Source organism: Rhinoderma darwinii, unplaced genomic scaffold (genome assembly GCF_050947455.1).
Source record: "Rhinoderma darwinii isolate aRhiDar2 unplaced genomic scaffold, aRhiDar2.hap1 Scaffold_943, whole genome shotgun sequence".
Classification (NCBI taxonomy): domain Eukaryota; kingdom Metazoa; phylum Chordata; class Amphibia; order Anura; family Rhinodermatidae; genus Rhinoderma; species Rhinoderma darwinii.
Window position 1 is genome coordinate 81682 of NW_027464518.1, and position 15146 is coordinate 96827.

Below are 15146 nucleotides of genomic sequence, written 5' to 3' on the forward strand. Positions count from 1 at the left end.
TACAGGAGCTGCACAGTAAAAAAAAGATTAAACAATTTCAGTGCAAAGGTGTCCATAGCCTTTATTCTTTGTCTAGTGAAGATTTTTGATCATTTCTAATATACTCATCCAGAGATCTGGTTGCTTTCAGTGAATGGAAATATTTTTGTTTGCTTCCCAAGGCTGAAAACCATCTTGACCTAACACTAATCATAATAATTTTCCGGTTTTATATAAATAAAGCTTAATCATTGTATCATGAATAGTTCTGCAATTTTTCTAATATACTTTTTGTTTCAATTCCTCATCATTTTCAAGCTTTCTGATTGCTGTAATTGAATGGACACACTGATTTACATTCACATACCTAATACTTCTCGCAGCCGAGGGTGTGTAAAAATGTTGTGGAGTCTAGAGAATCCTCTGTGAGCTACACATCCGCTGCACAAATCTTTGCTGTCCTGTGTTTGCTACAATGTATCAGTGCAGGTAAATGTATCAGTCTGCAGTGCAGTTTGTACAGCTCTGGACAGGATTAGCCAGACTGGATACAATTGTATCAAACCTTCACCTGTGAGAATATTAGGTCTGTGAATGTAAAATAGTGTGTGTCCAGTCACTGACAGCAATCAGATGTCTTGGAAATAGTGAGGAATTGAAACACAAAGTCTATTAGAAAATTGCTGAACTTTTCCCAATACAACGATTAAGCTTTATAAAAATAAAAAAAAGGCGATTCCATTAAATGCTTGATCCCTCCTGGGCCGGGGTCGTTCGTAGTTATTAGAAGTTCTCATCTCTTATTCTTTTTGTTTTTTGTAGAGGTGGAGAAACAACTTAAGATCGAAAATCTGTTTGTGACTTGGCAGCAGAGATCAGCGCAGTCTAACATGCCGATCAGTGTGAGTGACGCTTATTGTCCCCTCCTCCCAGACGCTCCATCAATACATTTCATTACAGGACTTATAAAGAACATACACAGACATAAGTCATAGAGAAATGTGTGAAAATGTACTGGCCCCCTGTCCGTGCAGATGTGTCACATTGTGTGGGGATACAATCTTTTTGATTTTGCCGTTGGAGGCCTCGGCCATTCAGAGACTTACTTGCGGAGACCCAGCCTTTAGAGCAATGCTCCCTGGGAAAAAAGTATGCAAAGTAGTTCTCCCCAGAAGAAATAAAACCGTCTCTCTAGTGCCACCTATAGGTGACTACCCTGTAAGTCGATGTCCGGCCTCTTAAAGGGGTTGTCTCATCCGCTTCAACCATTTTCGGATGCATCCATCTCCCGGAAACAGCTGATTTTGCTTAGGGAAATAAAGAGGCGTTGTAGCACTACATGGCGGCCGCTCAGATGTGATACGTGGACAACTTCGATCTGCCAGAGCGGTAACTGCTCTTAAAGAGCGGCTGTCCTTTCTGTCTCATAGAGAGGGGTCCCGAACAGGGTAGCCCCTTCTATGACGTCCATGTGCCCTAATAGAACATGTGGACAGGGCTTGTGTTCATGAGACAACCGATATAAGGAACAACAACCTTCAACCCATATCCGTCCGGTATGTAGTGTTCACTATGTATCTGGGCAATGAATGGCACTGCCCGGGCACTTTATGCATCTGAGTACATGGGTGCTGCTTGGCATTGGACAATGTAAGTACTAGGGTACAAACTGGGGTACAATTAAGGATTTCTTGTGTGTATCCAAATTATAACTGTTGTTCTATGTTATCAGCCATAAGTATAAGGGAAAGCGCCGACTGCCGTGTCCTTTACTCGGAGTGGTGGACGGGACGTCTGATTTATATTCCTGCCACCGCACCCGTTGTCTGATAGATTTGCAGTTATTCTGAGCTGGTATTTCCTCATCTTATATTTGACATCTGTTCCTGCAGGCGGCGGACCTCGACACCCTGAAACAATCTGCCCGGCTGGTTCATTACTGTGCCACCCCTCTGCTTTTTGATCCATCGTTTCAAGCGCAAGTCCAGAATGACCAGGAAAGGAGTGAGGGCAAGGTATAGTGATATGACACGGGTTCCTGGAACCTGTGAAGTACTACAACTCTCAGTCTGATACTTGTAGTTCTACAACCCCCAGCCGGTTGCTTGACTTGACACAGTCGATAAGATCAGGACAAAGTTTCACATTTCATAACGGTTAATATTTTTTTTTCTAGAAAAGACACCGGTCCAATGACTCATCCGGCAGAGATCGTAGTCACAGCTGCGATTCGGCGGACATGCCCCCCAGCAAAGCTAAAGAAGAGCCCTGGCTGCAGGAGCTGCGCACCGCGTTCATGCAGCAATACATTCAGTACCTGCAGAGCACCGGATTTATTCTTGTGCAGCTGCGCCCTGCCTCCCCCGCTCGCAGGTGAGTGCCCGTCATGTGACTTGTGACCAATGAGAAGCAGCAACGAAATCCTCCAGTGAAGGAAACCTATTCAGTCGCTCGAACAACCGATGGGTTGGATTTAGGAAATATCGGGCTAAGACTTCATATTTAAAACGGATTGTCTTTGCTGCACAAAAGTCTACTCTGCAGTACCACTGCCGTTCTGGCATTACATAGACCCACATTGATTTTAGTGGGAGGTGGGTAAATCTATATTGGGTCACAAGGTCGTTAGGACTCCCTGCAGTCAGCTGGACTCGGTGGGACCTGCCTAATGGGTTGGGGGATTCAGCGACATCAACGGAGTTTCTGAATCTTTCCGTTTTTTAAGTTAAGATTCAGAAATTCAGTTGATGGCACTGGACCCCCCCAATCCATTAGGCAGGTCCCACCGAGCCTCGCTGGCCGCAGGAAGACCTCATGACCAGGGGGTCCCCTTCTTATGGGAGAGGAATCCCCATCAAGAAAGTAGCTGATTAGGCGGCATCATTTCTGGTCTCTTCTGAGCTTTCATCCTGTATTTGCAGCACGGCACGGATTAGAGCTGTGGCCTCCCTGGCTCCGGAGAGCAGAGCTTCCAAACCCAAAAACGAGGGCAGTCCTAAGGTAAGTCCTGTCCCCGCTGTCCATATAGGAACGGCAGGGACTCAAGTGTTACCCATGTACCATTGCCAGATGCAGGTACAAAGGAGTATAGCAGAGTATTGCACTCCAGTCCGGTTCTGTGCACTTATGATAGGGGTTGTAGTGCAAAGGTCTCGCTTGTCCATAAATACACTTCTCAACATTGAAATTGCAGCACCAAGAAGGACGAGCCGTGAGATTCTGCAAATCGACGAAGTCGCAGGTGTCGCTAAAATCTGAAAATTATGATATTGTCAAGCACCGAGCTCCAATCTGTGGTGGTCGGGGGGGGGGGGGGGGCATAAAAGTCAGGTTGAAAGCAAAGTTTTTTAGCTTCGTGTAACCTCAAAAATCGGATTGCGTGGTTTTGGGTGATTGTGCGTCGCCTCCTGTTGGTCGACGTACCAGTTATCGCCACTTGTCGCAAACTGAGAGGGACAGAATCCTTGAGCTGGAGACCTTGGTTTATCACTCCGGCGGATCACTACGCTCCTGGGCCGAGATGTCAGCGCTGTTCAACGTTGTGTGTCCCGGAGGTTGGGAGAAAAACGAACGGGAATGACAACAAGAGGTGCGCGGGCATGAACCTCTGCACGGACGGATCGTCTGATTGGAAGATTGGCGCGTAGTGATACATTCTGTACTGCAAGTGAAATTGGACGTCACATCCCAAGCCTAGGGCGGCAAACAGTGTCCACACAAACCATCAGAAGGCTTTTACACGACATTGGGCTACGAGCCGGACGTCCAGCTACAGGTGTTCCATTGACCACACGCCACCTGTCTCAAAGGCTATCATGGTGCACAGCAAGACGGCAATGGAGGCTGGAATGGAGGTCTATCCTCTTCAGCGATGGGTCCCGCTTTTGTCTTGGACGCAATGATAGCCAGAGATTGGTCTGGAGACCACGTGGGCATTGCCATGAAGAGGCCTTCACAAGGGAACGTCACACCGGTCCTACTCCCGGGATTATGGTGTGGGATGGTATAATGTGCGGTAGCCGGACCCCTCTAGTCTTTATTTCAGGTTCACTAACAGCTCGGCGCTACATTAATTTGGTTGTGGAACCAGTGGATGGCCATTTCTCCAAAGTGTCCCAGAAGCCATTTTTCAGCAGGACAACACCAGGCCGCATGTAGCTCGTGCTGCTGTGAGCAGCCGGCGTGGCCTAAACGTGGTACCATGGCCTGCAGCGTCTCCGGACTTGTCTCCCATGCAGCACATCTGGGACGTCATTGGTCGGCAGTTGCAAGGGTAGGGGCCAGCGGCTAATCCTGATGATTTACGTTCCCAAGTGCATTCAGCGTGGCAGAACATTCGTCAGACAACCATTAATAACCTCATCGATCGCTGCCAAGGCGTGGAAGTGCGTGGATTTCTGCGCGTGGCGCTTATACTCCGTACTGAATAAATCAAGATGTTTGGATTATTTTGTTTCCGTTTTTTTTATAATTTGCATATCATTAACATGTCTATCGATCCTGTGATTTCCACAATTCCAAAACCTTTCCTTCTTGGTGTTACAATTTCCATGTTGAGGAGGGTATGTAAGATGTGCTGAGACCCCCAGCAACAGTAAAGCATGAGCCGGCCTGGTATCTGTAGATCATAGCGTCCATTTACAAGATGTATTATTGTATCTATATTGTGTTTATATCCAGCAGAGTACAAGTTCTGCAGTGACCACATACCACCTGCAGAGGGCGCTGCCTGGAGGGATCGTGCTGATGGAACTCTCCTTCCAGGTTGTAAAGTGGAAGGTAACTGGGAATGCTGGGTACAGTGGTGCTGGTCTCATTGTTCTAATAATTTGTATCTATCCCACAGGGCTGTTACTTCTGTGTGAAGCAGTACGCTCTGGAGTGTTCCCGTATACCAATGGGCCAGTCCGTCAACTCCCAGGTACTGGACAATTGTCAGATGCTCTCTAGTGAATGGATAGGCTGCATTCTCAGTGATGTCACTGCTCTCTAGTGAATGGATAGGCTGCATTCTCAGTGATGTCACTGCTCTCTAGTGAATGCATAGGCTGTATTCTCAGTGATGTCACTGCTCTCTAGTGAATGGATAGGCTGAATTCTCAGTGATGTCACCGCTGCTCTCTAGTGAATGGATAGGCTACATTCTCAGTGATGTCACTGCTCTCTAGTGAATGGATATGCTGCATTCTCAGTGATGTCACTGCTCTCTAGTGAATGGATATGCTGCATTCTCAGTGATGTCACTGCTCTCTAGTGAATGGATATGCTGCATTCTCAGTGATGTCACTGCTCTCTAGTGAATGGATAGGCTGCATTCTCAGTGATGTCACCGCTGCTCTCTGGTTGGACTGGTAAAAGCCCTTGAAATTGAAGTATAGTTGATGTGCGGGGGATGGTGGAGTCAGCAGATGCAGATGGCTGAATACTTTTCTTATTTATCTTACCGGTAATGAGGTAAAGTGGCGCAGATTTATATTTTTGTAGGGGTATAAACACTCAGCGCTCCCATCACTGGGGATCCCCGGCGCTTCTCAGTCTACTACACAGATGTTGTGATCACGGTTAATTGGCCTGGTTGATTATCACTGTATGACGGGATTTATTAGCTCTTAATGTAACAAGCTCATTATTATGTAATGTTCAGCGTTCAGCACAGGATTTAGGTGACTTCTCTGCATCAGAAAATAGAGCCCATAACCACCTCTGATCACCTTTATGTAGATGAATTATATATCTAACCTGTATTAATAAGAAGTCACTGTGTACATACATTACATTACTTATCCTGTACTGATCCTGAGTTACATCCTGTATTATACTCCAGAGCTGCACTCACTATTCTGCTGGTGGAGTCACTGTGTACATACATTACATTACTTATCCTGTACTGATCCTGAGTTACATCCTGTATTATACTCCAGAGCTGCACTCACTATTCTGCTGGTGGAGTCACTGTGTACATACATTACATTACTTATCCTGTACTGATCCTGAGTTACATCCTGTATTATACTCCAGAGCTGCACTCACTATTCTGCTGGTGGAGTCACTGTGTACATACATTACATTACTTATCCTGTACTGATCCTGAGTTACATCCTGTATTATACTCCAGAGCTGCACTCACTATTCTGCTGGTGGAGTCACTGTGTACATACATTACATTACTTATGCTGAGTTATATCCTGTATTATACTCCAGAGCTGCGCTCACTATTCTGCTGGTGGAGTCACTGTGTACATACATTACATTACTTATGCTGAGTTATATCCTGTATTATACTCCAGAGCTGCGCTCACTATTCTGCTGGTGGAGTCACTGTGTACATACATTACATTATTTATCCAGTACTGATCCTGAGTTACATCCTGTATTATACTCCAGAGCTGCACTCACTATTCTGCTGGTGGAGTCACTGTGTACATACATTACATTATTTATCCAGTACTGATCCTGAGTTACATCCTGTATTATACTCCAGAGCTGCACTCTCTATTCTGCTGGTGGAGTCACTGTGTACATACATTACATTATTTATCCAGTACTGATCCTGAGTTACATCCTGTATTATACTCCAGAGCTGCACTCTCTATTCTGCTGGTGGAGTCACTGTGTACATACATTACATTACTTATCCTGTACTGATCCTGAGTTATATCTTGTATTATACTCCAGAGCTGCACTCACTATTCTGCTGGTGGAATCACTGTGTACATACATTACATTACTTATCCTGTACTGATCCTGAGTTACATCCTGTATTATACTCCAGAGCTGCACTCACTATTCTGCTGGTGGAGTCACTGTGTACATACATTACATTACTTATGCTGAGTTATATCCTGTATTATACTCCAGAGCTGCGCTCACTATTCTGCTGGTGGAGTCACTGTGTACATACATTACATTACTTATGCTGAGTTATATCCTGTATTATACTCCAGAGCTGCGCTCACTATTCTGCTGGTGGAGTCACTGTGTACATACATTACATTATTTATCCAGTACTGATCCTGAGTTACATCCTGTATTATACTCCAGAGCTGCACTCACTATTCTGCTGGTGGAGTCACTGTGTACATACATTACATTATTTATCCAGTACTGATCCTGAGTTACATCCTGTATTATACTCCAGAGCTGCACTCTCTATTCTGCTGGTGGAGTCACTGTGTACATACATTACATTATTTATCCAGTACTGATCCTGAGTTACATCCTGTATTATACTCCAGAGCTGCACTCACTATTCTGCTGGTGGAGTCACTGTGTACATACATTACATTACTTATCCTGTACTGATCCTGAGTTATATCTTGTATTATACTCCAGAGCTGCACTCACTATTCTGCTGGTGGAATCACTGTGTACATACATTACATTACTTATCCTGTACTGATCCTGAGTTACATCCTGTATTATACTCCAGAGCTGCACTCACTATTCTGCTGGTGGAGTCACTGTGTACATACATTACATTACTTATCCTGTACTGATCCTGAGTTACATCCTGTATTATACTCCAGAGCTGCACTCACTATTCTGCTGGTGGAGTCACTGTGTACATACATTACATTACTTATGCTGAGTTATATCCTGTATTATACTCCAGAGCTGCGCTCACTATTCTGCTGGTGGAGTCACTGTGTACATACATTACATTACTTATGCTGAGTTATATCCTGTATTATACTCCAGAGCTGCGCTCACTATTCTGCTGGTGGAGTCACTGTGTACATACATTACATTATTTATCCAGTACTGATCCTGAGTTACATCCTGTATTATACTCCAGAGCTGCACTCACTATTCTGCTGGTGGAGTCACTGTGTACATACATTACATTATTTATCCAGTACTGATCCTGAGTTACATCCTGTATTATACTCCAGAGCTGCACTCTCTATTCTGCTGGTGGAGTCACTGTGTACATACATTACATTATTTATCCAGTACTGATCCTGAGTTACATCCTGTATTATACTCCAGAGCTGCACTCACTATTCTGCTGGTGGAGTCACTGTGTACATACATTACATTACTTATCCTGTACTGATCCTGAGTTATATCTTGTATTATACTCCAGAGCTGCACTCACTATTCTGCTGGTGGAATCACTGTGTACATACATTACATTACCTATCCTGTTCTGATCCTGAGTTACATCCTGTATTATACTCCAGAGCTGCACTCCCTATTCTGCTGGTGCAGTCACTGTGTACATACAATTCATTACTTATCCTGTACTGATCCTGAGTTATATCCTGTATTATACTCCAGAGCTGCACTCACTATTCTGCTGGTGGAGTCACTGTGTACATACATTACATTATTTATCCAGTACTGATCCTGAGTTACATCCTGTATTATACTCCAGAGCTGCACTCTCTATTCTGCTGGTGGAGTCACTGTGTACATACATTACATTATTTATCCAGTACTGATCCTGAGTTACATCCTGTATTATACTCCAGAGCTGCACTCACTATTCTGCTGGTGGAGTCACTGTGTACATACATTACATTACTTATCCTGTACTGATCCTGAGTTATATCCTGTATTATACTCCAGAGCTGCACTCACTATTCTGCTGGTGGAGTCACTGTGTACATACATTACATTACTTATCCTGTACTAATCCTGAGTTACATCCTGTATTATACTCCAGAGCTGCACTCACTATTCTGCTGGTGGAGTCACAGTGTACATACATTACATTACTTATCCTGTACTGATCCTGAGTTATATCCTGTATTTTGAAGAAGCATTGGGCCATTTTACGGTCTGATCCGGATTTAGCGGATGCTATTTCCGACATTCCGAATGTGACCTTCAGACGTGGAAGAAATCTTCGAGAATTCTTAACGCGGAGCCATTACTCCAGACCACTCATCCCTCGTGATACATGGCTTTCATCTCCCGCAGTGGGATCCTTCCCCTGTGGCAGATGTTCCTTCTGCATATACATGCCCAAAACCAAGTGTTTTACTAACCATCTAAACGGTTGTCAATTTACCATCAGACACTTTATTAATTGCCAAACCACCGATGTTGTATATGTTGCCAGATGCCCGTGCCCCAAATTGTATGTTGGCAAAACCACTCAGCAACTCAGGAGAAGGATCTCCAGACATGTCAGCAGTGTTAATATGAAAGAGGATACCTCTATTTCGAGACATGTGAGATCTGTTCATGGGGGCGACTCTAAGATCCTTCAATTCTGGGGCATTACGCAATTAAAACTTGGCCCTAGGGCTGGTAACCTAGACAAGAGACTATTACAGGAGGAGGCTCGATGGATACATAGGCTCGGTTCTCTGAGCCCCAATGGCCTTAATGAGGGTTTTACCTTTATGGCCTTCCTGTAGAGAATATTAAAATATCTTCTTCCCTCGTAGTAAACCCTTTTTTTGCTATATATACCACTCTTGCTGAATATCACTTTTTCTTTTGTGTGATACCTCTGTCGATCTGACAGTTTATGAGACACACTGATTACTACTCATACAGTCCTGATGCATATCTAGTTTCACTACATTAATGTTCGGTAGATATTACTATTGATTGTTGTCATTGTCATAACAGACAACTCCATTTTGCTCCTTGCTCTTCCCTACTATTTGGTTATATCTATTAGACCCTTTTGGGAATATTTCTTATTATGTACCTTTGTACATTTATCCTATGTGTGACACTCGCGATTGTATCTGAGCTCTCTATTCGGATATTGTGACATTCGTATTGTAATTGATGCGTAATTTATACGCTAATTTTTGTGTGACATTTATTGCCACCACTTATTGGGTATCCCGGCGTTATCTACTCGTTTGATTCGTCTGCCTCATTTGAGTGCCGTTCTGAACTCTTTATTGGCTGCCCGTTCTGTCACTCTTCCTGCATACAGAGACTCTCGGATAACAGTTACCCATTTCGGCTGCTGTGCGCACGCGCGCAGCTCCCGTTATGATTTGACACATTGCCACGGTGCTCTATTGGCTCCCAGCCGTGTCACTCTCCTCGGCATGGGGGCTCGTCATTTATGACTGCCTGATTGGCAGAGAGTAGAGCCGTTGCCACACACGTCACACATATGTCAGGCATACGAGCTTATATAAGGAGCAGGATTCTACACGCGCGCTCATTAGCCCCGTGTTATCCCCTGAGGACGTTACTTCTGTAACGAAACATGTCGGGGGGGCTATCGCCATCTTAATAATCACTGACGGCTCAGTTACTTGCTCTAACTGTGTGGGACTGATCCCACGAACGGCAGTCTGCAGCTGCCTAATCAGTCTATCTCATTGCATCCAGCGATGTGCTGGGTGCGTGCACATTGATCTTTACGATACACATGAGCCGTCTTTTGATACAATTTTAACTTTGTGTTGCTGTCTGTCTGTTTGATTCACTAATAAAAGTTATATTTTAACTGCTACCATTGACACCATTCTATGGTGGCTGGGAAATTGGGACCTCTGTGCCTCGGCACATTTTTTTCTCATATCCTGTATTATACTCCAGAGCTGCACTCACTATTCTGCTGGTGGAGTCACTGTGTACATACATTATATTACTTATCCTGTACTGATCCTGAGTTACATCCTGTATTATACTCCAGAGCTGCACTCACTATTCTGCTGGTGGAGTCACAGTGTACATACATTACATTACTTATCCTGTACTGATCCTGAGTTATATCCTGTATTATACTCCAGAGCTGCACTCACTATTCTGCTGGTGGAGTCACTGTGTACATACATTACATTACTTATCCTGTACTGATCCTGAGTTACATCCTGTATTGTACTCCAGAGCTGCACTCACCACTGTATAGCAAAGTGAAGCAGACTTTTGCTTTTTCCATACAGTAAAAAAATAGAAAAGTATAATAACGTTTACCTGCCGGCAGATGCCATAGGGACATACTTTTGACATCTGCTGGGGCTATAGGGTTTTATGAGCTTGTTCAGCATATGCAGCGGGAGTATCTTGGTGCATATGATCATTATGTGAACAGCGCTCTAGCTGTTAGGGAGAAGTCTAATATGGAGCTCGCTGACTGTTTCTAAATGCACCCCGCAGAATTGGGAAACAGGAAATGGCTGAATAGCGATGAGTTTTTAGAATATTTGTCGGGTCGGTATATTTTATTTCTAGATTGGACCAACAGAAAGAAAGAAGCCACGAATGTGTGACCGGCAGGTATTGTATACCATAGTGAGGGGGGCTGCAGCATACAATGAATATATATATATGTGCGCACATGCAGTAACCTGCCTATAACATCCAGTGGTCCATAAATCTCTGGTCTTTCGTGTGTCTAGAGATCCCGGACTAAAAATCCACTAATCCAGCACCAGAGGGTTCAGTAAGATGGCGGCGGGAGGGAGACGGGGCAGCGTGCGTTACTGTCTCTGTATCGGCGTCTTTCTACTGCGCTAGAATTGCGCTGGTCCTGAACATGCCGGATTATCGGAAGTTTCTTATAATGTAAATCACTACAGCAGTTATTGTCTTATAATGTGACTGTATAAATAGCGACTGGACGGAGGAGACCCCAGTGCAGCAGCTTCAGGACTCGCCGGACTGACATGGCTGATAACAGAGAACTGTAGATTGTATTTTCTTCTCAGGCTCTCTCCAGTTTGCAATGTAAAAACAGGGCAGTTTATTTTTCTGTCATTCATGTCAGTTTGGAACTTTTTTTATTGGATTGGAAACATTTTTTTCCGCACTAAAATTGTTCCTGTCCAAGGAAATAAATCAGATTGTGTGAAAATCAGAGAAGACGTTCGAAAACGGGGGCTCGTTACTTATCACCCCGGGTGCCGCCCGAAGGAGAATGATAAAGATGTTGGGTGAAGGACGCTGCCGTAGACTAATAGTTTACTTCCTTGCCGGCAGCATTACTACTCCTATGTCCTCATGACAACACTTCCTGTCTTGTGCACCGGCCTTGATCAGCCTTGTCATGGGGACATTGTTTATATCTCAATCACGATCTATGTAACTGTCCACACCTTACTGGTTTGAGTGATCGTTTTGTATACATGTGGACATTGATGTGGATGGAAACTCGGCAAAGAAGTAACTACAATAAACGTCCCCTGCGGTATCTCCCCCCGTGCAGAATATACATTGTGTGCCGTTCCCTCTTCATCTTCATCTTCACAATATTATTTCCATTATAAGATGATTAACGTTTTTCCAGCCTTATGTACATGAAGCTGAATCATTGTATAGTGAGACGTTCTGCAATTTTATAATAGGCTTGGTGCTTCAATTTCTCACCAGTTTCAAGATCTCTGCTTGCTGGAGCAGGAAGGAGAGTTGCGCTACTGATACGTGTAGCTCGCAGAGGATTGTCTAGACTGGGTACAATTGTAGCAAAATCTCAGCTGTGTGGAGTATTAGGTCTGTACAGGTTTTCAAGCTTCTGGGTGCAAACATGAATGTTTCCATTCCATGTCCGCAAGCGGAGATCTTGGAAATACTGAGACGTTGAAACGCAAAGTCTGTTAGAGAGCTGGAGAACTTTTCTGTATACGGTGATTTGGGAAGTGGACAATCCCTTTAAGGCTCCAGATTTGGTTGTAGCGGCCGCGTGTTCCTCTTGTGTACCTGTCTCCCGTCCTCTCTTATCAGGGGACGATCTCCATCCGATCCCATTGCAGGAGTACCGCTGAAAGCGCCTCTGAGTCTGCGGTACGTCCCCCGCTTCACCCCCGGTTGCTACGCCCCGTTCTGCACGTCTCCCCCTGGTGTTGATGCTGCGCAGTGTGTGTCGTGTCTGCCGCCTGTCACGCTTTCATCCATCCGCCTGTCTCCGGCCCTGTCCTGTGTTGTCACCTTAACCCTCCGTGTACCACTGCGCTTCCGGGGACCCTGCCTCTCCTCTGCGGATAGCCGCTCCCCTGAGACGGTCAGGATGGGTTTTGCCTCCTTTGTGCTGGGCTTTGGGCATTGTTTTGGTGTTGGTGTCGGGAAAATTTTGGATGGCAAGAGGTGGATTTGCCATCTTGGCTGGCTGGCCGGGGGAAGCAGCGCAGGCAGTGGCGCCGGTGACGGTTGGTTTTGTGCGTTTATCAGTTCATGCACTGCTCACAACCACAAGGGGGCGCTGTGGTAGATCGGTGATGGTGCAAAATGGCCGTACAATGTGCAGGTGTTACTCGGTATATTATAATGCCCCTGTCACCTACATGTTCTTCAAGGTGAACCAATATTCATGAGAATGTCACTAAGAGCCAATGAGGCGTCCGGTACCTCGTGTCTCAGTGACGTTGCGAGACGGCTGGACACGTGAAGGAGCTGTTGGCAAAATAATCATGCACTCTAACATAGGTACAGAGAGATAAGGGACTGCCAAACACATCCGGCGCCGGTTATCTCTAAGGCTATGTTCACACGCTTACAAAAAAATGTCTGAAAATACGGAGCGGTCCTCAAGGGAAAACAGCGCCTGACTTTCAGGTGTTTTTTTAATCAAACTCGCGTTTTTGGAGCTGTTTTTCTATAGAGTCAATGAAAAACGGCTCCACCCCGAAAAACGGGGGCATTTCGTAAACGCCCCGAAATACGCCTGAAACCACTGTGTGTGAACATACCCTGAGAGAGACAAAGGATTGGACAGGCTGAAATCCAACTCTTATTTCCTCCAATATTGGACATTTGCGGTTCCCGTACACGCCATTGTAATGGTTTCGCCGCCACTGAATGTAGCGCGGACACGGCGGCTCCTGTTCTGAACATTTTACAGCTTAAATCTACAGAGAAACTTTGCAACGACAGAAAAATTCCTTTAATCCAGAATCAACAAGACCCGATACCTGCCAGATTATCAAATATTATCAGACGGTCGTAGAAACGCCCAAAATAAATAGTAACTACAAAATCTGCTGCTCCGTCTAATGAAATAGAAGATGATCCTTTAGTTCTGTGCTGGATTATTAGACTTTCTGGATTGTCGGATGCCGGATTAAGGGAATTTCACTGAACTTGATTTATCTTGAGTTACATTTTGTCTTATACTCCAGTTACATCCAGAGCTGCATCTCAGAGTCTAACACTACTCTACCAATAGACACATCCCTATAATTTTCGCTTAGTTGTGTTGCATTGTGGGAGACGTTTAGTTCTGCTGTACAGTGATTGGTGTAAGAGCTACATCTCTATCAATGCCTTACAGCGGGGCATACTGTGTACAATTACAGGGGGCAGCAGGGAGACGTCACGGTCTTGATGAAAGTAACACATGCAGCTTTGGATGTGAGTAGAGTATTAGACGTAGCTCAGGATCAGAACAAGATACATAAAGCAAAGTTACATTATATGTAGATGATACTGTAGCATTCAGGGAGCTCCCCTTAAAGGTATACCGTCATGAATATTGGGTCACTTTTCAAAGGCGATGTTGGTGGGCACAGGGGCATCTGTCAGGACCCTCACCCGGCTCGTACATACGTTGTATAATGTCCTCTCTCTCCGCAGCTCTCCATGCTCTTCACGGAGGAGTGTGACAAGGTCCGGGACCTGATGCACGTCCACTCCTTCAGCTACGACTTCCACCTGCGCGTCGTCCACCAGTATCTGCTGGGATCCATGATGTCCTTACGCCAGAGCTACGATCTCGCAAGTTTCCTGCAACTCTTCATCTCTCAGCACCCCGACATCCCCAAGTACGGCCGCAACCACGTGTACCAGAGCCTGCTGTCCGTGCCCACCGAGATCATCGCTGCCCACCAGCTGTACAACTACATCGCGGACCACGCCAGCACTTACCACATGAAGCCGCTAAGAATGGTTCGTCCGTCTGTCCTCGGCAGCAACGGCAAAAAAAGCAGCGGCGCGGAGCAGAACGAGTACGGCCTGGTGTCCGCCTGGAACAGGTGAGGCCCGAGGAGCTCCGATTATCTGGCATCCTCTGGTGCTGGATTATCAGATATTCCAAACTATCGGACACTTCTAGCATTATCACCCACAGAATATGCGCTGCCCAGGTCAGTCCTCAAGATCCCGGCGAAGTCCCTAACGCAAGAACCGGCACTGACGTCCTGATGCTGGAGCCGGTGCCTGGGTTGATGACTTCATCGCAATCGTCATAAACCGCCAAAGATCCGCTTTGTGTTCACACAGAGTTTTTCGCAGGCGGAAATTCTGACTCAAAA

General features: G+C 45.3%; 1 protein-coding gene across 1 annotated transcript in view; it reads left to right on the forward strand.

Annotated features, from left to right (window-relative positions):
* LOC142733369 (KICSTOR complex protein SZT2-like) overlaps positions 1 to 15146 on the forward strand; it is a gene marked incomplete at its 5' end in the record, with an annotated part of 100860 nt that overhangs the window by 79605 nt on the left and 6109 nt on the right. The window contains 8 exons of the mRNA XM_075849536.1: positions 802 to 881; positions 1872 to 1994; positions 2156 to 2352; positions 2901 to 2979; positions 4660 to 4743; positions 4826 to 4900; positions 12625 to 12684; positions 14470 to 14867. Coding sequence (XP_075705651.1) covers positions 802 to 881; positions 1872 to 1994; positions 2156 to 2352; positions 2901 to 2979; positions 4660 to 4743; positions 4826 to 4900; positions 12625 to 12684; positions 14470 to 14867 — 1096 coding nt within the window. The remainder of the gene's footprint in view (positions 1 to 801; positions 882 to 1871; positions 1995 to 2155; positions 2353 to 2900; positions 2980 to 4659; positions 4744 to 4825; positions 4901 to 12624; positions 12685 to 14469; positions 14868 to 15146) is intronic.